Source organism: Canis lupus, chromosome 30 (assembly GCF_003254725.2).
Source record: "Canis lupus dingo isolate Sandy chromosome 30, ASM325472v2, whole genome shotgun sequence".
NCBI lineage: Eukaryota > Metazoa > Chordata > Mammalia > Carnivora > Canidae > Canis > Canis lupus.
The window spans coordinates 825271-850979 of NC_064272.1; the positions used below are offsets into that span (position 1 = coordinate 825271).

The following is a 25709-nucleotide window of genomic DNA, read 5'->3' on the forward strand; positions in this document are numbered from 1 at the left end:
ATCCTGGAATCCAGGATCACACCCTGAGCCAAAGGCATGCTCAACCACTGAGCCACCCAGAAGTCCCTAATGCATTTCTTCATTATAGATGGTTTATTAATATATCTCTTCATTTGTAGACATTTTTGCAACAAATTTTCTTTTGTAATGTCTACACTTTATATTTGCTTTTAGTTATAAATCTGATTCATATTATATAGAAATCTTTTGCATTTTATTTATTTATAAACCAGTGCTACCTAGCCTTAGATCCGAAATATTCAATCCACTGATAAGCTTTTAATATTCAAATAGCTTTCTTTTCCATATAAAAATTGTTTAGGAAATAATTGAGGTAAAATATAATTATGATATACACTGAATGGTGTAGCAATTTATATCTTCTGGTCTCAAACCACTTGATTAAATAATAATATTAAACTTTCCTGAGTTGTTGTTCTATGATTTATCCCAAATTTCACCTTCCAATCTAAAGATTTAGTACTGGAGCACCTGGGTGGCTCAGCCAGTTAAGAGTCCAACTTCTGATTTCAGCTCAGGTTTTAATCTCAGGGTTGTGAGTTCAGGCCCCACATTGGGCTCCACATTTGACATGGAGCCTACTTAGAAAAAAAAATTAAAAATGAGAACCTTAGTATTAACTAAATCTGAGCATGTATAGTAAAATCCGGATGTCAAAAGTCTCAAATTCTGAAAGCTAGGCAATTGTCTTCATTTTGTGTATTCCTCCAAGTATATAGACATGAGAAACTAGAGGGCATGAACATTAATATACATATAGATTGGAAGAGATAGGTCTTTAAGAATCACTACCAAAGAGAAGAGTATCCAACATTTTGTTTTAATGGAAAATGTGCCCGGTATGTGAGATTTCATATTCTTTTATAATAAATAACAAAGACACTACATCCCAAGGCTGAATTCACTTTTCCTCAATACTTCCAGGATCCACAGGGTAAGGGCCCCTATGAAAAATTGACCCGATCAGAACAGAGTCCTTAAGGAGAGTTTTCACAGTAGATATTAAAATTACTAACTAAAATGAAAAGTTTAATTGAAGAGATTAATTTCTCTTTTTTTATTTTTATTTATTTATTTATTCATGACAGACACAGAGAGAGAAAGGCAGAGACACAGGCAGAGGAAGAAGCAGGCTCCATGCAGGGAGCCCACGTGGACCTGATCCTGGGTCTCCAGGACCACACTCCAGGCTGAAGCCCAACGCTAAACCGCTGGGCCACCAGGGCTGCCCAAAGAGATTAATTTCTAAGAATAATCAAGATGAATCTGAATGTCTTTGACTGGTCATGAAAGAACTCTTCCTGAAATTTAAAACCTTACCAAACAGTCTCCTCATTGCCACTTTCATATCCTTATTTCTGAAAGTATAGATAACAGGATTCATGAAAGGAGTGATAAGGGCATCAAAGATGGCTAAAAATTTATCTATGGGTAAGGTAGGGAATGGCCACACATAGACAATAATGCAAGGACCAAAGAAAAAGACCACCACGGTGATGTGAGCAGAGAGAGTGGAGAGGGCCTTGGATGGACCACCTGAAGAATGTTTGCAAACTGTGACCAGGATGAAGATATAAGACACAATCAAGATGAAGAAGGTACCCATAGAGATGAACCCACTGTTGGCAGTGACCAGAAACTCCAGTCTGTATGTGTCTGTACATGCAAGTTTGATGAACCGAGGAAAATCACAATAAAAACTATCCATTGTGTTGGGACCACAAAAGGGCAAGTTTACAACAAAAGCCAGTTGGGCCACAGAATGGATGAGTCCAATGGTCCAAGCAACAGCCAGAAGAGAAATGCACATTCTTAGGCTCATAATGCTCAGGTAGTGGAGGGGCTTACAGATAGCAATGTATCGGTCATAGGCCATGACAATGAGCAGCACCATCTCTGTACCCCCAACAGTGTGAATGAAAAACATCTGAGTAATGCACCCTGTCAAGGAGATGACTTTATGTTTTCTGAAAAGGTCATAAATCATCTTTGGGCTTGCAATGCTAGAAACACCTGTGTCGATGATGGAAAGATTTGCCAGCAAAAAATACATAGGTGAATGTAAGTGATGGTCTGAGATGATAGTGACCACAATGAGAAGGTTTCCTAGCATACTTGCTATGTAAAATATAGTAAAAAACAAAAAAAGAAGAATCTGAATCTCCCAAGAACTGGTGAGTCCCAGTAACAAAAATTCAGACACCACAGAGTGATTTCCTCCATCCATCAACTTCGTGTGCCAGGCCAACTCTGAAGTTACCTAAAGAGCATAAAAGGGAGAAAAACATTATATCCAAGTTAAAAGGGAAACCTGGCTATAGGATTACACAAATGTCAAAAACTGAAGACCACTTAGCTAGTGTACACAGTTAATAGAGATGACATAGTACAAATATCACAGAGAGCCAGGACTAAAATTTTTTCCATGCCTAGATCTTTGTTATTTAATTATGTGCCTCCAATTTAGTTTGGTCTTTAGTGCATAGGGAAGAGGGAGAAATGTAGACAAAGTTACCTAAGAAATTAAGGAGAAATATACCAGGAAATAAACATACTTTCTAATTTCTATACTGAACTATGCCACAGAATGGAAACTGCAAAAAGACACATAGAACTCTTTAGAAACGTGCTCTAATTTATTCTTTTAAATGGCTGCCCAATAATCACAGTGTGGATGGATCATAATTTATTTACTAATTTCCCTATTAATAGGCATTTACCTTGTTTCCAGTTTTTTGACCCATGCGGACAATGCTACAGATAACTATCCTTATACATACACACATCCTTGTGCATCGGTGCTTTCCTCGCTGTGTCACAGATTCCCAGAGGTGAGATCACTGGGTCAACATGCACATATTTTTAAAAATATGTTAGTAGTGTTGCCCAACAGCTTTGGGCAAAAAAGCTGGAACAACACATACTTCTATAAGGATAAATGTTAACACTTTCTTTAATTGTTCCCAGAATAGTGGGTATAAAGTGATAGCTCACTGCTGTTCTGGTTTTCATTTCCCTGACAGCCAATAAATTCGAACGTTCTTCTTTGGTGAAATTTCTGTCTTTTGCCCATTTCATGATTGGATTGTTTGTTTCTTGGGTGTTGAGTTTAAGAAGTTCTTTATAGATCTTGGATACTAACCCTTTATCTAATATGTCATTTGCAAATATCTTCTCCCATTCTGTAGGTTGTCTTTACTTCTGTTGACTGTTTCTTTTGCTGTGCAGAAGCTTTTTATCTTGATGAAGTCCCAATAGTTCATTTTTGCTCTTGTTTCCCTTGCCTTCATGGATGTATCTTGCAAGAAGTTACTGTGGCCGAGTTCAAAAAGGGTGTTGCCTGTGTTCTCCTTTAGGATTTTGATGGATTCTTGTCTCACATTTAGATCTTTCACCCATTTTGAGTTTATCTCTGTGTCTGGTGTAAGAGGATGGTCTAGTTTCATTCTGCACGTGGCTGTCCAATTTTTCCAGCATCATTTATTGAAGAGACTGTCCTTTTTCCAGTGGATAGTCTTTCCTACTGTGTCGAATATTATTTGACCATAGAGTTGAGGGCCCATTTCTGGGTTCTCTATTCTGTTCCATTGATCTAAGTGTCTGTTTTTGTGCCAGTACCATACTGTCTTAATGATCACAGCTTTCAGTACATCTTGAAATCCGGCAATGTGATGAAAGACAAACATTATATGGTCTCATTCATTTGGGGAATATAAAAAATAGTGAAAGGGAATAAAGGGGAAAGGAGAGAAAATGAGTGGGAAATATCAGTGAGGGTGACAGAACATGAGAGACTCCTAACTCTGGGAAATGAACAAGGGGTAGTGGAAAGGAAGGTGGGCAGGGGTATGGGGTGACTTGCCGGGATGAGCACTGCGTGTTACACTATATGTTGGCAAATCGAACTCCAATAAAAAAAATATATACAAAAATAAAAATAATTTAAAAATTTGAACGTTCTTACAGTTTGGATCTTCTCTTCCATGAACTGCCTCTTCATGACTGTTCCTGTTTCCTACTGTGCTTTTGTCTTTTTGTTGTTTTTTTAACCAATTTGTAAGAGCTCTTTTTATATTACAGATATTAAGCATTTGTCATTTGTTTTATCTTTTCTAAATCAATTATCTATTAATTTTGTTTCTGGTTTCTTTTGTCAACACCCAAGTTTAAAAAAAAAAAAAAAAACAGAGGGGGGAGGAGCAAGATGGCGGAAGAGTAGGGTCCCCAAATCACCTGTCTCCACCAAACTACCTAGAAAACCTTCAAATTATCCTGAAAATCTATGAATTCGGCCTGAGATTTAAAGAGAGACCAGCTGGAATGCTACAGTGAGAAGAGTTTGCGCTTCTATCAAGGTAGGAAGACGGGGAAAAAGACATAAAGGAACAAAGGCCTCCAAGGGGGAGGGGCCCCGCGAGGAGCCGGGCTGAGGCCGGGGCGAGTGTCCCCAGGACAGGAGAGCCCCGTCCCGGAGGAGCAGGAGCTGCACCGACCTTCCCGGGGGAAAGGGGCTCGCGGGGAGGTGGAGCAGGACCCGGGAGGGCGGGGATGCCCTCGGGCTCCCGGGGACAGTAACAGCAACTGCGCACCCAGGAGAGTGCGCCGAGCTCCCTAAGGGCTGCAGCGCGCACGGCGGGACCCGGCGGGACCCGGAGCAGCTGAAGGGGCTCGGGCGGCGGCTCCGCGGAGGGGGCTGCGCGGCCCCGGGAGCAGCTCGGAGGGGCTGGGGCAGAGGAAGAGGCTCCGTGCGGAGGGGCCTGCGCGGTTCCAGGAGCAGCTCGGAGGGGCTCGGGCGGCAGCTCCGCGGAGGGGGTTGCGCGGCCCCGGGAGCGCGAATCCACCAGCGCAGGCTCCGGAGCACAGGGCGCCGGGACACAGCCCAGGATCCCGCCTCCCCCGGGACAGGCAGAGGCCGGGAGGGCCCAGGACAGCGAGGACGCTCCTGCCCCAGCTGAGCAGATCAGCGGCCCCGCCCCGGAGCCTCCAGGCCCTGCAGACGGAGTTCCTGCCGGAGCTGAATCCAGGGCTCCAGAGCTGCCCCGCCACTGGGGCTGTTCCTCCTGCGGCCTCACGGGGTAAACAACCCCCACCGAGCCCTGCACCAGGCAGGGGCACAGCAGCTCCCCCAACTGCTAACACCTGAAAATCAGCACAGCAGGCCCCTCCCCCAGAACACCAGCTAGACGGACAACTTCCAGGAGAAGCCAAGGGACTTAAAGTACACAGAATCAGAAGATACTCCCCGGTGGTTCTTTTTTTGTTTGTTTGTTTTTGTTTTTGTTTTTGTTTTTGTTTTGTTTTGCTTTTTGATTTGTTTCCTTCCCCCACCCCCTTTTTTTCCTCCTTTCTTTTTCTTTCTCTTTTTCTTCTTTTTTTTTTTTTTTTCGTTTTTTTTTTTTCTTTTTCTTCCCTTTTTTTTTCTCTTTCTCTTTTCTTTCCTTCTTTCTCTCCTCTCTTTTTCTCTTTTTCCCAATACAACTTGCTTTTGGCCACTCTGCACTGAGCAAAATGACTAGAAGGAAAACCTCACCTCAAAAGAAAGAATCAGAAACAGTCCTCTCTCCCACAGAGTTACAAAATCTGGATTACAATTCAATGTCAGAAAGCCAATTCAGAAGCACTATTATACAGCTACTGGTGGCTCTAGAAAAAAGTATAAAGGACTCAAGAGACTTCATGACTGCAGAATTCAGAGCTAATCAGGCAGAAATTAAGAATCAATTGAATGAGATGCAATCCAAACTAGAAGTCCTAACGACGAGGGTTAACGAGGTGGAAGAACGAGTGAGTGACCTAGAAGACAAGTTGATAGCAAAGAGGGAAACTGAGGAAAAAAGAGACAAACAATTAAAAGACCATGAAGATAGATTAAGGGAAATAAACGACAGCCTGAGGAAGAAAAACCTACGTTTAATTGGGGTTCCCGAGGGCGCCGAAACGGACAAAGGGCCAGAATATGTATTTGAACAAATTCTAGCTGAAAACTTTCCTAATCTGGGAAGGGAAACAGGCATTCAGATCCAGGAAATAGAGAGATCCCCCCCTAAAATCAATAAAAACCGTTCAACACCTCGACATTTAATTGTGAAGCTTGCAAATTCCAAAGATAAGGAGAAGATCCTTAAAGCAGCAAGAGACAAGAAATCCCTGACTTTTATGGGGAGGAGTATTAGGGTAACAGCAGACCTCTCCACAGAGACCTGGCAGGCCAGAAAGGGCTGGCAGGATATATTCAGGGTCCTAAATGAGAAGAACATGCAACCAAGAATACTTTATCCAGCAAGGCTCTCATTCAAAATGGAAGGAGAGATAAAGAGCTTCCAAGACAGGCAGCAACTAAAAGAATATGTGACCTCCAAACCAGCTCTGCAAGAAATTTTAAGGGGGCCTCTTAAAATTCCCCTTTAAGAAGAAGTTCAGTGGAACAGTCCACAAAAACAAAGACTGAATAGATATCATGATGACACTAAACTCATATCTCTCAATAGTAACTCTGAATGTGAACGGGCTTAATGACCCCATCAAAAGGCGCAGGGTTTCAGACTGGATAAAAAAGCAGGACCCATCTATTTGCTGTCTACAAGAGACTCATTTTAGACAGAAGGACACCTACAGCCTGAAAATAAAAGGTTGGAGAACCATTTACCATTCGAATGGTCCTCAAAAGAAAGCAGGGGTAGCCATCCTTATATCAGATAAACTAAAATTTACCCCAAAGACTGTAGTGAGAGATGAAGAGGGACACTATATCATACTTAAAGGATCTATTCAACAAGAGGACTTAACAATCCTCAATATATATGCTCCGAATGTGGGAGCTGCCAAATATATAAATCAATTATTAACCAAAGTGAAGAAATACTTAGATAATAATACACTTATACTTGGTGACTTCAATCTAGCTCTTTCTATACTCGATAGGTCTTCTAAGCAAAACATCTCCAAAGAAACGAGAGCTTTAAATGATACACTGGACCAGATGGATTTCACAGATATCTACAGAACTTTACATCCAAACTCAACTGAATACACATTCTTCTCAAGCGCACATGGAACTTTCTCCAGAATAGACCACATATTGGGTCACAAATCGGGTCTGAACCGATACCAAAAGATTGGGATTGTCCCCTGCATATTCTCGGACCATAATGCCTTGAAATTAGAACTAAATCACAACAAGAAGTTTGGAAGGACCTCAAACACATGGAGGTTAAGGACCATCCTGCTAAAAGATAAAAGGGTCAACCAGGAAATTAAGGAAGAATTAAAAAGATTCATGGAAACTAATGAGAATGAAGATACAACCGTTCAAAATCTTTGGGATGCAGCAAAAGCAGTCCTGAGGGGGAAATACATCGCAATACAAGCATCCATTCAAAAACTGGAAAGAACTCAAATACAAAAGCTAACCTTACACATAAAGGAGCTAGAGAAAAAACAGCAAATAGATCCTACACCCAAGAGAAGAAGGGAGTTAATAAAGATTCGAGCAGAACTCAACGAAATCGAGACCAGAAGAACTGTGGAACAGATCAACAGAACCAGGAGTTGGTTCTTTGAAAGAATTAATAAGATAGATAAACCATTAGCCAGCCTTATTAAAAAGAAGAGAGAGAAGACTCAAATTAATAAAATCATGAATGAGAAAGGAGAGATCACTACCAACACCAAGGAAATACAAACGATTTTAAAAACATATTATGAACAGCTATACGCCAATAAATTAGGCAATCTAGAAGAAATGGACGCATTCCTGGAAAGCCACAAACTACCAAAACTGGAACAGGAAGAAATAGAAAACCTGAACAGGCCAATAACCAGGGAGGAAATTGAAGCAGTCATCAAAAACCTCCCAAGACACAAGAGTCCAGGGCCAGATGGCTTCCCAGGAGAATTTTATCAAACGTTTAAAGAAGAAATCATACCTATTCTCCTAAAGCTGTTTGGAAAGATAGAAAGAGATGGAGTACTTCCAAATTCGTTCTATGAAGCCAGCATCACCTTAATTCCAAAGCCAGACAAAGACCCCGCCAAAAAGGAGAATTACAGACCAATATCCCTGATGAACATGGATGCAAAAATTCTCAACAAGATACTGGCCAATAGGATCCAACAGTACATTAAGAAAATTATTCACCGTGACCAAGTAGGATTTATCCCTGGGACACAAGGCTGGTTCAACACCCGTAAAACAATCAATGTGATTCATCATATCAGCAAGAGAAAAACCAAGAACCATATGATCCTCTCATTGGATGCAGAGAAAGCATTTGACAAAATACAGCATCCATTCCTGATTAAAACTCTTCAGAGTGTAGGGATAGAGGGAACATTCCTCGACATCTTAAAAGCCATCTATGAAAAGCCCACAGCAAATATCATTCTCAATGGGGAAGCACTGGGAGCCTTTCCCCTAAGATCAGGAACAAGACAGGGATGTCCACTCTCACCACTGCTATTCAACATAGTACTGGAAGTCCTAGCCTCAGCAATCAGACAACAAAAAGACATTAAAGGCATTCAAATTGGCAAAGAAGAAGTCAAACTCTCCCTCTTCGCCGATGACATGATACTCTACATAGAAAACCCAAAAGTCTCCACCCCAAGATTGCTAGAACTCATACAGCAATTCGGTAGCGTGGCAGGATACAAAATCAATGCCCAGAAGTCAGTGGCATTTCTATACACTAACAATGAGACTGAAGAAAGAGAAATTAAGGAGTCAATCCCATTTACAATTGCACCCAAAAGCATAAGATACCTAGGAATAAACCTCACCAAAGATGTAAAGGATCTATACCCTCAAAACTATAGAACACTTCTGAAAGAAATTGAGGAAGACACAAAGAGATGGAAAAATATTCCATGCTCATGGATTGGCAGAATTAATATTGTGAAAATGTCAATGTTACCCAGGGCAATATACACGTTTAATGCAATCCCTATCAAAATACCATGGACTTTCTTCAGAGAGTTAGAACAAATTATTTTAAGATTTGTGTGGAATCAGAAAAGACCCCGAATAGCCAGGGGAATTTTAAAAAAGAAAACCATATCTGGGGGCATCACAATGCCAGATTTCAGGTTGTACTACAAAGCTGTGGTCATCAAGACAGTGTGGTACTGGCACAAAAACAGACACATAGATCAGTGGAACAGAATAGAGAATCCAGAAGTGGACCCTGAACTTTATGGGCAACTAATATTCGATAAAGGAGGAAAGACTATCCATTGGAAGAAAGACAGTCTCTTCAATAAATGGTGCTGGGAAAATTGGACATCCACATGCAGAAGAATGAAACTAGACCACTCTCTTTCACCATACACAAAGATAAACTCAAAATGGATGAAAGATCTAAATGTGAGACAAGATTCCATCAAAATCCTAGAGAAGAACACAGGCAACACCCTTTTTGAACTCGGCCATAGTAACTTCTTGCAAGATACATCCACAAAGGCAAAAGAAACAAAAGCAAAAATGAACTATTGGGACTTCATCAAGATAAGAAGCTTTTGCACAGCAAAGGATACAGTCAACAAAACTCAAAGACAACCTACAGAATGGGAGAAGATATTTGCAAATGACATATCAGATAAAGGGCTAGTTTCCAAGATCTATAAAGAACTTATTAAACTCAACACCAAAGAAACAAACAATCCAATCATGAAATGGGCAAAAGACATGAACAGAAATCTCACAGAGGAAGACATAGACATGGCCAACATGCATATGAGAAAATGCTCTGCATCACTTGCCATCAGGGAAATACAAATCAAAACTACAATGAGATACCACCTCACACCAGTGAGAATGGGGAAAATTAACAAGGCAGGAAACAACAAATGTTGGAGAGGATGCGGAGAAAAGGGAACCCTCTTACACTGTTGGTGGGAATGTGAACTGGTGCAGCCACTCTGGAAAACTGCGTGGAGGTTCCTCAAACAGTTAAAAATATACCTGCCCTACGACCCAGCAATTGCACTGTTGGGGATTTACCCCAAAGATACAAATGCAATGAAACGCCGGGACACCTGCACCCCGATGTTTCTAGCAGCAATGGCCACGATAGCCAAACTGTGGAAGGAGCCTCGGTGTCCAACGAAAGATGAATGGATAAAGAAGATGTGGTTTATGTATACAATGGAATATTACTCAGCTATTAGAAATGACAAATACCCACCATTTGCTTCAACGTGGATGGAACTGGAGGGTATTATGCTGAGTGAAGTAAGTCAGTCGGAGAAGGACAAACATTATATGTTCTCATTCATTTGGGGAATATAAATAATAGTGAAAGGGAAAATAAGGGAAGGGAGAAGAAATGTGTGGGAAATATCAGAAAGGGAGACAGAACGTAAAGACTGCTAACTCTGGGAAATGAACTAGGGGTGGTAGAAGGGGAGGAGGGCGGGGGGTGGGAGTGAATGGGTGACGGGCACTGGGTATTATTCTGTATGTTAGTAAATTGAACACCAATAAAATAAATAAATAAAAATAAAAAATAAAAAAAAATAAAAAAAACACCCAAGTTTTTAACTGTTAAATGATTAATTATAGCCATCACTTTTTTGTACCTACAGCTTTTAAGATCTCCTTGCCTCCTGAATTATACATGTACACCCTTAGATTTTCTTTCAATATTTTGTTTTGTTTTGCTTTCTGTTTAGGACTATGCTTTATTATTTTTGTCTATGCCTTAAGATATAAGTCCACTTTTAATTTCTTCCAGGTGAATAGAGTAGTAATGGCGCTGTGCATTAAATGACCCATTCTTTCCTCTTTGAATTTAACTACTATTTTTGCATTATGCTAAATTCTCAAGTATTTTGGGATCTGTTTCTGAATCCTTTATTCTGATTTCACTGATACACATGTCTTTTTCTGTAGAAACATCAGGGTAATACTATGTCACTATATCTGATAAAACAAGTCCCTCCCTCACTGTCCTTATTTTTCATACTTCATAAGCATGTATTTATAGCATATAAATTTTAAATTCATTTTATCCAACCCCTCTCAAAATCCCATTGAACTTCTGATCTGAATTGTGGTAAATTCGTATATTAACTTTGAATGAAGTAGCACAGTTATGGTGGTATCCTCCCATTCAAGAAGATAATAGAATTTGTTCAAACCTTGTTTCATGTCTTTCATTATGATTTTGCCATTTTTAATATATATTCTATTTTCTCTCTATTAAAATTATTCCTATGTACATTATAGCTTTTTCTCTTGGCATTATAAATGAAATATCTCTTCTCACTTCCATTTCTAGGTTCTTTTAGCTAGAATGAAGAAAAATAATTTTTATCTGTTTTGTGTACTCACCTTACTACATTAGGTTATTGGGTGAATAGTTTTTACTGAAATATCTTGGGTTTTCTAGATTTACAATAATGTCATCAGCAAAAAGAGACAACGTTTTCATATTTAATTTTTTGCTGGTTTGGTTAAGATAGCATTCATTTTATCAACCCCTTGTTAACATGAAAGTCCTACTATGCTTTCCTATTTTTTTCATGTTTATTGTCCTTTTTCCAGTGATACATTTCTCTATTCTTATTTTAAAATAAGATGCCAATTGGGCGCCTGAATGGCTCAGGTGGGTAGGCAACCAACTCCTAACTTTGACTTGGGTGGTGATCTTGGGGTCGTGAAATAAAACCCCTCATCAGGCTCCACACTGGGCATGGAGCTTACTTGGGATTCTCTCTCTCCCTTTCCCTCTGCCCCTTCTCCTCCCCATCCAAAAAAATAAAAATAAATAATAACAAATAAATTAAATAAGATGACAACTATTTTCCCTACCAATATGTTCTATTTTCTTCCTGCCTTCCCCCAACAGCAATTAAGATAAGACCTTTAAAATACCTTTCTCGGGATCCCTGGGTGGCGCAGCGGTTTGGCGCCTGCCTTTGGCCCAGGGCGTGATCCTGGAGACCCGGGATCGAATCCCACGTCGGGCTCCCGGTGCATGGAGCCTGCTTCTCCCTCTGCCTGTGTCTCTGCCTCTCTCTCTCCCACTGTGTGCCTATCATAAATAAATAAAAAACTTAAAAAAAAATTAAAATACCTTTCTCCCCATCTTCTTATCTCCTCCTTACATTCAAATTAAATCAGTTCTTTTTTATCTTTCTGGATTTTCTAATTATTTTATATATTATGCCTTAGTCTATACCCCTCCCTATTTGGTTTCCTTCATGATTTCTAACCCATTGTCTTTATCCTACATGCTTTAAGATATCATTGCACCTAACATTCTAGCCTCAAATATAAATTTCAAGAATAATCATCCTTTGTTTAAATTCATCACAACTGTTCAGTTCCAAAGGGTCTTGTTTATATTGCTCATGAATCCCTTTACATGCTAGTATTTCTTTTTATTGAAATTAGCTTCTACTTCTTCCAACAGCCTTGTGTCCAATATCAGATTAATATCACATATATTTAGAACATGCTTTATACATATAAATTCCAATATCTGAGATGAAATTTCAGAAGTCATCTATATAATCTGTCTGATTTCAAGATTTATTCAATATATCCAGTCCAGTCTGGTACTGTTTTTGCTTCTCTAAACTCTCAGGGATATAAATACCACCTAATCCAAAGTGTTAGACTCCTTGTTAGGTGTTGTTGGAATAATAATAGAAAATTGCCTAAAAACCTGTGAAGTAAGTAAACATCGTGTCAATAGGGTTTGAAGTAAACTATGACTCTCAATTACAATATTTTTATGTATTGCTTTACGTTAAAGTGATTAAAGCTGACTTGAGGATTTGATTTTGTTTTGAGAGTTTGCTTTTTTTTAAGGCTCCAAACTAAGAATTAATCTCATCCAAATATTTTCTGTCACAGTGGAGGTTGATCTTGAAGACAAGTGAAATTTTTCCTCACGATAACAAAGAACTAGAATTTAAAATAAAAATCCAATCCTGTTATCTTCTATATATACAAATTTGGGTATTGCATAGTTTATTTAAGTTGGTTCATTTATTTTTCTTCCTATGTTTCTTGTTCTGGAGAGACAGATGTAAAATATTGGTTAAAAGTGAAGAATCACAAACCAGACCACTGGGTTTAAACTTGCCTTAACCACTTGCCCTTCCACTAACCCTTGGAAGAGGATTTCAACTCTCTCCATGTTGACCTCAGTCTGTACTTTCTGATTAAGTCCTCTTTCCAGCTTATGTCTTAGTTTAGATAACATACCCCCGCAGGCAAAGCTTCCTCTGATGGGAACCAAAACTACCCCCTTTAAGCAATAGGGCCTGCCCAGACACCAGCATGACCCCATGTGATTGACCTAAAGACAATGAGCCACCTGACCTCTACTGCCCACTTGCAGATACCCTCTGACCTTTGTCCCACATTTTCCTTACATAAACCTAGAAGTTTTTTCAGCACTTTGGAGACAATCTTTGAGATGTTAGTATGCACTCATCCTTCTGCCTTTGGGTTTTGCCAATAGTGAGTGGCCAAACCCGGTCTAAATGGTACCCCCCATATCCAAGTGCTCTTGCTCCCCTGAGGCCCAGTTACACCCTGACCTCAGATAACTTACTTAATCTTATTGTGTCTAAGTTTACTAACCTGTTCAATTGGAGTAATAATAGTCTAATCTCAAAAAATGCTATGAGTAAAGAACTTAGAACAGTATTGGACACATAGCAAAAATTAAGTAACTGTTAACTGTAATAATGTTATTATAAACATCCTCAGTTCACTGAACTCTCAGACTTGTCTTTTTGTCATTCCCTCGTTTTCACCTTTGTTCACTGTATACATTTATCTTGCCTTGTTCTACTCCTAATGGATTTCTTTTATATTCTAATTATGCCCTCCCCAAAAGCTTGACCACTATGTCAAAGGCAGTGGATATGAAAAGGCTTAATACTTTCATTAGCATACCAATGCTAGTTGAATCTAAGTAGGTAGGTGTATCACTCATTCAATTCTATCCTAAACAGTAGTCATATTTCCCATAGTCTACTAAACACTGTCACCTAAATGCTTATATGTCAATCTTGTATATGTGGAATTTCACATGACTACCACAAAGCCAGTAATCATCTCTCCCTTCCCCAGGCAGGCAGCTTTTCTTTCAAATCTAGTATGGTATTATAAGCATCTTATCCACTCGGCTCTTCTCAGATCCTCCACTTACTTTTTTACTAGTAATTACCAAAACTCTCCTATACAGGACAATTGATATCTCCCAATCTAACCTGAATATGGCCATCAGATGACTCTTCCTAAATAGCACTTTGGTATTGTAACTACCACCACCGAAATATGTTCAGTAGTTTTCATTGCTTCTGAAAGTACAAAATCCTAATTTAGAGTGTGCGGCTACAATTTGGCTCTATACCATCTTTCCAGGATGCTTCTATGTTCAAGAAATATTTATTCCTCCTTAATACTATCTACTCTAGGGGTGCCTGGGTGGCTCAGTCCATTTTAAGCATCTGCCTTAGGGTCCTGGAATTGGGTCCAGGGGTGGAGCCCTGCAGTGGCCTCCCTGCTCAGTGGAGAGTCTGCTTCTCTCTCTGCCCCTCCTTCATGCTCTGCTCTCTATCTTGCTCTTTCTCTCTCTCTCTCTCTCTCTCTCTCTCTCAAGTAAATAAGTAAAATATTTTTTAAAAAATACTATCTGCTCTATCACCTCACCTATAGGTGACTTTCTCTTTAGCTCCCTGCATTCTGACAGCTATCCCCTCAACCTTTATACTGGTCTCATTGATGTGGGGCCACTGATTATATACTTTTTAGTTAGTGAGACCTAGGGATAATGTAAGTCTCTAAGGAATCTATATATACTGAAAGCAGGGTCTCCAAGACTTTGGAGGGCTATTTATTGTCAAGATAAGGTTATTCTTTATTGCTTTAGTAAAGCATTAGTCATGAGACCCTTTAGATATGTGTTAGTGGGTCACATGTTGCAAGATGATTGTTATATCTGGAGGTTTGCAGTTATCAGAATGAAATTACATTAAGCAAAGCAAAGCTACATTGGTCGAACATTAAGGTTGTAGGAGTGTTATGCCCTGTATGTGTCAAGCATTTATCAGTGGGCTACACATTGTAAGGAGACTTCATTTTAGCTACAATTCTCTGCTTGCCTTTGTTCCCCTCATCATCATGAAGATCATTAAATATCTTGAGGTAGCTAAATCTTCATCCTTATGATCTCTCTGCATCATTTCATACTGTTCACCATTTCCTACATTCTGGAAAATATGATACATAGTGGGGTGTTCAGAGACTTTGTCATTTTTCTCCCTATTGGTAATGTCTAGTCTATAGGCTGGACCTAATAAAATAATCTCACAAATTAGAATTTTAACTAGAATCATCAACATAAGGAAGGACTTAAATCTTTATGGATTTACATTCTCATTATGTCGTACACCTGAAACCAATATACTATTATATATCAATTAAACTTCAGTTTTTGAAAAGACAAAAAAAAGTTTAGCCAAAAGAGGAATATTTAAAGGGCAGAGAAGAACTAGAAGTAGAAGATGACGGTCAGTGCAAACATTACTGGAAGCTTGAGTTGTCACTCCACAGGGAAAAAAAAATGGGTTAATTTTTTTTTTCTATCTGGTTTACAGTTGAAGAGAAAGATCAAAAGTTATTCCCGGTACAGGGGCCAGAGACATTCTGTTCATTGAACATACAGAAAGATTCATAAGGAAAAAGTAGATAGTAGAATCTCTGATATTAATATAATATTATTTTAAAAGATCCACTTCCAATAGTTAGGAAGATCATTTTACTTAATTTCCCTCTTCCCTGAGAATTCTTATGTGGATACAATTGGGGGAAAAAAATTCTAACTAGAGTCATTAACAAATGAAAGGATTTCAATGTCATAGCTTAAGGCAGAATGTGCCTAAATACACGGTGCATAACTTAACTTTAAGTATATGCAAACGTGTAAATTCTAAAGCCTACTTTGGGCATCCTTTTGGGGTTTTTTCTTGTTGCTTTTGTTGTTTTGTTTTGTTTTTTGTTTTTGTTTTCGTTTTTGTTTTGGGCATCCTTTTGAGTGTTTCCTAAATGATATTCTTCACTCCTCTCCAAACCTCAGATATAATTTACTTAGGATAATTATTTGGGAGTAATTACTTTTGCTGTAACTTCCATATAGATGGAAACTATTATCATCTACCATATAGTGATCCTTTGACACATGTGAAAAATGCTGAAGGGACCATAAAACTACTGATCAATCAACTAAATCTACTGATCAGCCATATAATTTTTTTAAACTCTTACACATCTTCTTCTTAATCTTATGATACCCAGAATAAATACTTCAAATTTTTTAATTTGAGTATAGTTGGCATACATTGTTATATTAGTTTCACAAATACTTTTTACTAATGGTGTCTTTTTTTTCTCAACTCTCTTTAACATATTAGCAGTTCTCTGATTCTCTTCGCTGTCTACACATCATTTCTATTTCCTTAATGTTCTAATGAATCTTGGCTGTAAAACATTGGTATGAGTCTCTCTAATTATAAATATAATACAATTATTTCCTAAATGTTACAAGTCAGACTTCTGTTAATTCTGGCCTCATATTGGTTTTAGGTTATATTTATATTAGTATTATATATAATACCTGTACTACATCCTCTGGAAATAAAGATGCTATATGTTAGAATATCATTAGTCCTTATGATTAGCCATATGAGTTATAAAGTCATCTGAATTAAGAATGTTTCAATTCTCTCACATAATTATAACTAAGACAATTTTCTTCTGTCCTACCATGAACGCTGCTATTTTTTATCTTGTTTCATTAATCATTTTCTACAGGATATGAGTACCAAAATTTATACCATCAGTTGCTTTTTTCTAAAAGTTTATGGCCTCTAAAAACCTTTCACATCTTTTGTTGTACAATACACAGGGGAAAGTACAGGAAAGAAAATATGATCCATATTTTACAAATTAGAAAATAAGAACTCAAAGAGATTAAACGAATTGCATAATTTTGCATAGCTAAGTGTCAAATTTAAGTCCAATTCTTGGAATTGTTGTAAAGATGCAAGTGAATAAAAGAAGTATGTGAAGAAAATGACAAAATTTTAACACTTGCTATCTTCCTATGAAGGGACTGTGGGTGATTTTTTTCCCTTCCTTATACTTTCATAAATTTTCTACTTTGCACATCTATTTCTCTTTTTAAAAAATATTAATTGAAAAAAAAACAAGTTGAGGGCTTCTGGGTGGCTCAGTCAGCTAAGCTTTGGCTCAGGTCACACACGTTCTTAGGGTCCTGGTACCTCAATGGCTCCCTGCTCACCTGCTTAGCAGGGAGTATGCTTCTCCCTTCCCCTCTGCTTCACCATCCTCACCCCAGCTCACGCGCTCACACTCTCTCTCTCTCAAAAATAAATAAAATCTTTAATTAAAAAAAAAAAAAAGCAAGTTGACTCCAGAGTTCAGCCTCTTCACTAAACTGCTCAGTGAGTCGCTGACAACCTACTGTCAAAAATAACTTCAAGGGGGATCACCCTGGGTGGCTCAGTGGTTTAGTGCCTGCCTTCCAACCAGGGCATGATTCTGTAGACTCAGGATTGAGTCCCATGTCAGGCTCCTTGCATGGAGCCTGCTTCTCCCTCTGCCTGTGTCTCTGCCTCTCTCTCTCTCTCTCTCTGGGAGTCTCTCATGAATAAATAAATAAAATCTTTTTTAAAAAAAACCTTCAAGGGCATGAGAAAGTAGCTTCTACTACCAAGGTACTTGAAAGAAGTTCATAGAAGAAGGTCTTAGTGTCTACCTCCTCTTCTCCAGCTCTTCTACCATCTACTATCATACTGCCTTCTATGACTTCTCAGTTATCTACTACCCACATGCTGTTTCTGGCTGTCTAAGACCTTCACTATGTCATTCTCACCCAGATCTAATGTCTTTTTTTTTTTGTAAGATTTTATTTATTCATGAGAGATGCAGACACACACACACACACACACACACACACACACACACACAGGCAGAGGGAGAAGCAAGCTTCCCGCGGGGAGCCTGATGCAGGACTGGATCCCAGGACCCAGGGATCATGACCTGAGCCAAAGCCAGATGCTCAACCACTGAGCCACCCAGGCACCCCCAGATTTAGTTTCTAAGTTCCTAGCCTCCAGTGTTATCCTTTCAAGGACCTTTCAATTAAACTATGTACATGCTAAGCCATATCCAGATAAGGTGTTAAAAAGAAATCAATGGTTACTTGGATTTGTATAAATTTAACTCATAAAATTTTCATTTTAGTTATATATGTCCATAACTGTGCCATGCTTCCTGACTATTCTAGGCTACTCCAACTCTTCCACTCTCAATCTGCCCTCTTTGCACAGAAGGAGACATTAACAACTTGGCACTCAACTTCTGAAATGTTACCTATACCTAATCTTAGCTCCCTATGGTGAAATTTTCACATGAAAATTGTAGTTTACTGCATTCCACTTACTGTTTCATCTATATTGCACCAAAAAACAAAACAGATGAATCTTCTCTGAGCCCTATAAATGGCTTACACTAAATGCTGAAAATGTCATTAATCTTATTTGCAAAGAAAGGCAGTGGGAACCAGACTCTTTCTTACCTGAGTTAGATCAAAGAATCTAATCTTCCAATTGGTAGTAAATCAATTCCTTCCAAATTTTGTGACAAGATAGGGAGCTTCCATTATGTAAAAACTATAATTTCTAAAAGAGAAAAATAAGAATTCGTTTAATGGATACTGAGGGCCATATGACAGAAATTGGGAGTGCATAAAACTTAGAACTGAAAATATCATTAGGCATTTGCCACAAAAACTAAAAGAAAATACAGAATAGGGGAACAGAAAAGAATAAGAAATAGAAAAGATGAAATACGCTGTTTCTTCCTCCTGGAACATCCTCTTCTAGTCAAAATCTCACCTTTGATTCACAATCCAGTTTATTTAATCCTCCAAATACCCTCAGCAATAACTTCACCAGTGACCTTAGCAAGAGCTGGAGTTGGTTCATCTTGATACTCCTGCCCAGAATAAATATAATCACAAATATGTGGAATAACAATTAATAACAAACTGTGTATTCAGTTAGGAGAGGAAATAATTACTGAGCAATCATTGGAGAAAGACCCAAGAGTAGGTTGGATTAATGTTCAGTCTGCTAAACTGAATGTTCAGTCTGCTAAAACATTTGTTTTGCATGCATTTTACATGATAGTATTTGAAGTTGGAGCATTTTTCTAGGTTGAGGGAGGACAATTTCACAATTTTGACTGGGATTGTAACCTTTTCCAAAACAAAGAGCTTAATATTGTTTTCCTCAAGTAAAACAGATTCTAATCAGCAACCTTGAATACTAATGACCAAATGATGGTGTGAGTCTTGGGAATAGCCAACCTTTTCTTGATTATATTTGCTTGGGAATTATTCCTGGGATTCCACATTGATTTTCCCCATGGGGAATTAAAAAGGGTAATAGTGTCTCAGATAGTTGTACAGAAATATTTTTGCTTTAAAATGAATCAGTAAAGGGGTGCCTGACTGGCTCAGTCAAAAGAGTGTGTAACTCTTAATCTCAGGGTCATAAATTACACTGTCACATTGAGTGTAGAGATTATTTACATAAATACATACAAACATAGATACATACATAAACATTTTTTAAAATAATAAGAAACAAAATTAATCCATAGAAGTACCTAAGAAATCCAACACATTAGAATGCTTGAGAAGCAGCTAGAAAGGGAAAGAGTACTACTGTACTTTAGTACTAACTAGAGATTTCATGGCAACAACACTCATCAATGAGAACAAGGAGGTAAAAGCAAATGAAAAATCACAGGACAAAAAGCTATATCTTACTTTAGCAATCTGGGCTTTCTAGATGATTTTCAGTCCCACAAAATTCAAAATCCAAGACCTTAGACTACATAAATCCATCAGGGTGTTATCAAGTGACAAAGTGGTAACTACCGGGGTATAAAAGGAATTATGTCAGAAAATCTTGAAATAAATACACCATTTCCAGAAAAGCCTTCTTGACCACATTTAACAAAAGAGATTCTTATACTTTGCTTTCACTGTCTTCTGCTTCTATTATCAACATCTTTGGGTATTATTGTTCAGATATTATTGCCTCATATTAACTCTTGCAAAGAACTACAACTGATTGGCTCCAACACCACCACCACACTCTGCCATAATCTGACTAGTAAACAAGCAGAGGTACACACAGTGCAAAACACATAGTCAATATTTAATAAATATTAATTTTAAAAATATTTGACTAATTTTTTTCTAATGTAGTTTAGAATAATTTTTACAATTGATCAATAATAGGCTCAAAATATATAAATAAAAAATTCATTAAGAAAATTCTTTTGTGCATAATAGAAAACTTCAATACATCTCTTACACATCTATACGTCAAGTAGACAAAAAAACAGCAATGCTATGGTTTTGAACACTACTAACAATTGAATAATCATGATCTAGTTAAAATATGTGGAACTCGGGGATCCCTGGGTGGCGCAGAAGTCTAGTGCCTGCCTTTGGTCCAGGGCACGATCCTGGAGACCCGGGATTGAATCCCACGTCGGGCTCCCGGTGCATGGAGCCTGCTTCTCCCTCTGCCTGTGTCTCTGCCTCTCTCTCTCTCTCTCTCTCTCTCTGTGACTATCATAAAAAATAAAATAAAATAAAATATGTGGAACTCTGTACCCAACAATTTAAAAATACACTTTTTTTCAAATATACATGGAATAATTACAAAAACTGACCAAGCAAGAGGACGTAAGGTTTTTTTTAAGATTTTATTTATTTATTCATGAAAGATACAGAGAGAGAGGCAGAGACATAGGCAAAGGGAGAAGCATGCTCCCAAGTTAGAAAATGAATAGAATAAACTAAAAAAAAGTAGAATATATAAGAGCAGAAATCAAAGATCATGAAAATAAATATAAAACAAAGAAGAAAAGGCCAGAAGTTGGTTCTTTCAAAAGATTTGTAACTAGACAATACTCTTGTTAACTTGATTGAGCAAGAGAAAATTATATATTTGTATATCTTCTTTGGAGAAATATCTGTTCAAGTTCTTTGCCCATTTTTTTCAGAAGCCCATATGACTTTTATTGTCTATAAATGTAACTTCTTTATTGAACATCATAAAAGAACTTTTACATTAAATGTCATTCATTATTAATTTCCATATATTGGATGCTATATGCATAATGTTACAGAGTATATACTTAAAAATATTTGTATAATTGTTCTAAATTTAAAGTATTATTTGTCATGTAAGTGATATATGAATCTTAATAGGTTGTTTTAAAAGGTATAATTTAACAGTGCCAATGATATGATAATAATATGTCTAAGTTAAATTTAAATAGGTCGGCAGCCCCGGTGGCGCAGCGGTTTAGCACCGCCTGCAGCCCAGGGAGTGATCCTGGAGACCCAGGATCGAGTCCCACGTTGGGCTCCTTGCATGGAGCCTGCTTCTTCCTCTGCCTGTGTCTTTGCCTCTCTCTCCAGCTGAGTCTCTATGAATAAATAAATAAAATCTTTAAAATACATAAATAAATAAAAAATAAATTTAAATAGGTGAAACAGAAAACTATGGGCACAAAGTCTAGCCTTTCCTCTTAGAAATTTGGGACTTCTTAAAACTATTTTATTTATTTATTTGAAAGAGAGAGCAAGTGAGAGACAGAGTACAAGCAGGGTGAGGAATAGAGGGAGAAGCAGACTCCCTGGCGAGCAGGGAGCCCAATGTGGGCTTGATCCCAGGACCCTGGGATCATTACCCAAGCCAAAGGCAGATGTTTTACCAGCTGAGCCAACCAGGTGCCCCAGAAATTTGGAGCTTTTTAAAAAATTGTCTGAATGATTTAATCTTTTTTATGCTCATGAAGAAGGGAAAACTCAAAATCATCTGTGAGAGATCTTCTTGTAGTTGAAATTTTTCTGCATCCCACTATTTACAACAATGGTTTCTTCTACAAAATCTCCCAAGAAATATATTCTCTTAGGTCTTTACCCATTTTTTAATCTAGTATTGGGGTTTTTGCTGTTGAGTTGAGGCCCTTCTTTATTTTATAAATTTACCCCTTATGAGATATGTGGTTTACAAATATTTTCTCCCATTCCACAGGTTGTCTTTTGACTCTGTTGATTACTGCCTTTGCTGTACAGAGACTTTCCAGTTGGAAGTAGTCCCACTTGTTTATTTTTGTTTTTTGTTTCTTGTGTACTATTGATGTTCTAGCCAATAAATTATTGCCAAAACCAATGTCAAGAAGCTTTTCCCCTAATGTCTTTTCCTAGAAGTTTTATAGTTGCAGATAGATGGACATTTAAACTTTTAACTATCATCAATTGATTTTTGTGTGTGGTATAAGTTAGGGATCCATTTTTGTTGTTGTTAACCTTCAAAATAAAGCTGCCAGTTATTTTACCAGCAAAAAGATGGGCTTATTTAGGAATAGCAAAGAAAATTTGGGAGAAGCACTCTATAGCAAAGCCATAGGCAAGTCTAGAGAACAAAGGAGAGGAATAATTTTTTTCTCAGAAGAAAGGGTGGGGAGGGGAAGTTGGGAAGGACTGTTATAAACAAAAAGTCCACTGGACTAAACTGGGACTTCAAAGTATAGTGGCTTCTAAATGGCTGAGTTTTGACAGTCCTTTATAAGCTGGGCTGTGGCTGGAGGAGGGGAAAACCTACCTACCCTCTGCTGGGATAGTAAAGTACCATCCAGTGCAAGGTCCTTCTCTTCCTCTTGTATTTGCAATTGGAAACAAGTGGTAGGACATGAGAGCTCCACCTATTGGCCTTCCCACTCCACTTTAGTGAGGTATCCTTACATTAATTTTCGTGTTTTGCATATGAATATTCAGGTTTCCCAACATCATTTGTTAAAAATATCATCCTTATCTCATTGTGTATTCTTGGCACTCTTAAAGATTGTTTGACATTCACACACATGGGTTTATATCTTGGCTCTATGCTCTGTTCATTGGTCTATATGCCTGTGTTTATATCAATACCATACTGTTATAATTATTGTAGCCTTGTAGTATTTGAAATGATTAATTTGAAATCAAAAAGTGTGATGCCTCCAATTTCTTCTTCTTTCAAGATCATATAAATGGTAAGTAGGCATCTGAAAATATGCTCAACATCATTAATTATTGAGGAAATGTGAATCAAAACTATATTGAGAAATGATCTCACACCTAATAAAAAGACTATCATCAAAAAAAAAAAAAGATAAGTGTTGATGAGGATGTAGACAAATTGGAACACCAGCACTCCTGCTGGGAATGTAAATAGTGCATTCCGTATGCAAAAAAGTGGTTCTTCAAAAACAGCAGTTCTTCAAATAATTAAGAATAGAATTACCACATCAGTATCTCAAAAAGATAACTGCACCCCCACATTTATGGCAACATAATTCACAGTAGCCACGATATAGAAACTGCCAAGTATCCACCAACGAATGAGTGGGTGAGGAAAATCTGATATTCATATTCAGTGGGATGGTATTTAGCTTTGGAAAGGAAGGAAATCCTGCCATTTGTGACAACATGAATAAAACTGAAGGACATTATGCTCAGTGAAATAGCCATTCACGGGACCAATACAAGATTTGCCATATATGAGGGATCTAACATAGTCAAACTTACAGAAGCATAGAATACAATAGTGATCGCTAGAGTCTGGGAAACAGACAGTTGTTTTCCACTGGGTACAAAATTTCAGCTATTTTAGATGAATGAGTCCTAGATACCCACTTACAGCACAGTGTCTGTGATTAACAATATGGTGTTGTACCTTCAAAATTTGCTAAAAGGGTAGACATGGTAAGTGTTGTACCTCACACACGCAAAAAAGTAAAGTAAAACTAAAGGACACACAAGGAAACTTGGGGAGGTGTTTCATATCATCTATTACTTTAATTGTAGTGATGGCAGCATGGATGTTTCCATTGATGTTATCCAACTCATAAAATTGTACACATTAAATATGTGCAATTATTTGCATATTAAAGTACACCTCAGTGATACACAGAATACACAGAGAAAAGAACAAATGAAGACATGAGACAGAAACAGAGAAGGAAAATCGACTAGGAATATATCTCAACATGGTATAGATATATCATTTTTTAAAAAGTAATGAAACTACTGTAAAAAACTTGATACCAATGAATTTTAAAATGGTAAGGATGAAATAGACAAATTCCTTAAAAATATATTCCTAATTCTCTCTTCAGTGAGTCCTAATAAGTATATATATATCTTTAAAGAAGAATGTATGTAAGCTTTAAAAATGAGCAAAAATTAAACAACATTGTAGATTATATACTTCTTTAGAACAATTGTGTTTCAAACAAACAAAAGAAGCATAAACCAAAAAAATCCAGGCTAGTGATTGTTTTGGGTGAAAAAGCAAGGGATAGGGGTTGGAAGAGCAGATCCAACAAGAGATAGGCTCACACATATTTATTTTATTATGCTTTCTAGCTCAAATATATGTTACAGATTTTGTAAATATGTAATATTTCATTTAGAAAGTAGAAAAAATCAATGAGATCAGTAGGTAGTATTTTTTATCTTTTGCATTTGCAGAGATTCAAGTTAATCACATATCCACTGTTTGCAAACATGGGGGAAACTCATGAGTAATTCACTTCTGGTGATGGAATTTCAAATCAACTCAATCACCTTAGAGGGCAGTTTTGCCAAATTTAATCAAGCCTTACGAATACTTTTTGGCACAGCAATTTCATTTCTATCAAGTGATTATGAGGAAGTAATCAAAGCTATGTGTATATAAAATGGTACATCAATATCTTTCATAGCAGAGTTGTTGAAAACTAAAAATTAGAAATAACTAAAAATTAGAAGAATTGACTAAAGCAATATGGCTACATCCATCCACTGGATTACCACACAGTGACCAAGAACTACATGCTAGAGGTAGAATTATCAGCATAAGAGATTTACACATCATATCGTTAAATGACTCACATATCATATTGTTAAATGAATTTTAGAACAACGTGGTCCTATTTTGTATGATTTTTCAAATGCATAAAGGAAAATCCTAAAAGAAATATAACAAAATTTTGACAATTACATGTGAGTGAAATGATTTTCAGTTATTCTTTTCTCTTCCTTGTGCTTATCTTTATGTAACCTACAAATGTACTTTAGATTCCACAAGTTTGTTATTATGAATAAGTTCAACATTTGTGCTAAATCTATGAGATTTTTCCTATTTCATTCCATTCCTTGTGATTCAGAATGAAAGAGTTGTTTCTTTCCCTCTCCGCTTTTATTTACCATTTGTTCCCCAGACAAAAACAAGTAATCATTGACTTCCCACTGTAGGTCAGGCATCCATCTGGGTACAAAGATCAAAAAATCTTGTTTTTTGCTTTATGGACCTTCTTTCCCTGTGGACAGAAACAAAAAATAGTTAATAAAACAGCGCAATCATTCAAATGGAGATGCTCAAACATAGCATATGATAGAAACTGACTGGAGAACAAAGGCAAGAGGGCACTTCTCTAGATAGGAAGTCTTTTCTTGGAGTTGACACTCGGGTTGAACTTGAATGATGAGAAAGAGCCAACCCTGCCTTTACCCAGGCAAAAGTCTTTGCAAGTG

At 37.6% G+C, this 25709-nt stretch overlaps 1 protein-coding gene across 1 annotated transcript; it reads right to left on the reverse strand.

Annotated features, from left to right (window-relative positions):
• LOC112676207 (olfactory receptor 4F3/4F16/4F29-like) lies at positions 1-25409 on the reverse strand. The gene is made up of 4 exons (XM_025473365.3): positions 25383-25409; positions 18642-18744; positions 11894-12053; positions 1-2281 (listed from the first exon to the last, which is right to left on the reverse strand). The coding sequence occupies exons 3-4, from the start codon at positions 11996-11998 to the stop codon at positions 1277-1279; spliced, it is 1110 nt and encodes a 369-aa protein (XP_025329150.3). The 5' UTR covers positions 11999-12053; positions 18642-18744; positions 25383-25409; the 3' UTR covers positions 1-1276.
• Positions 25410-25709: the final 300 nt, after the last annotated feature.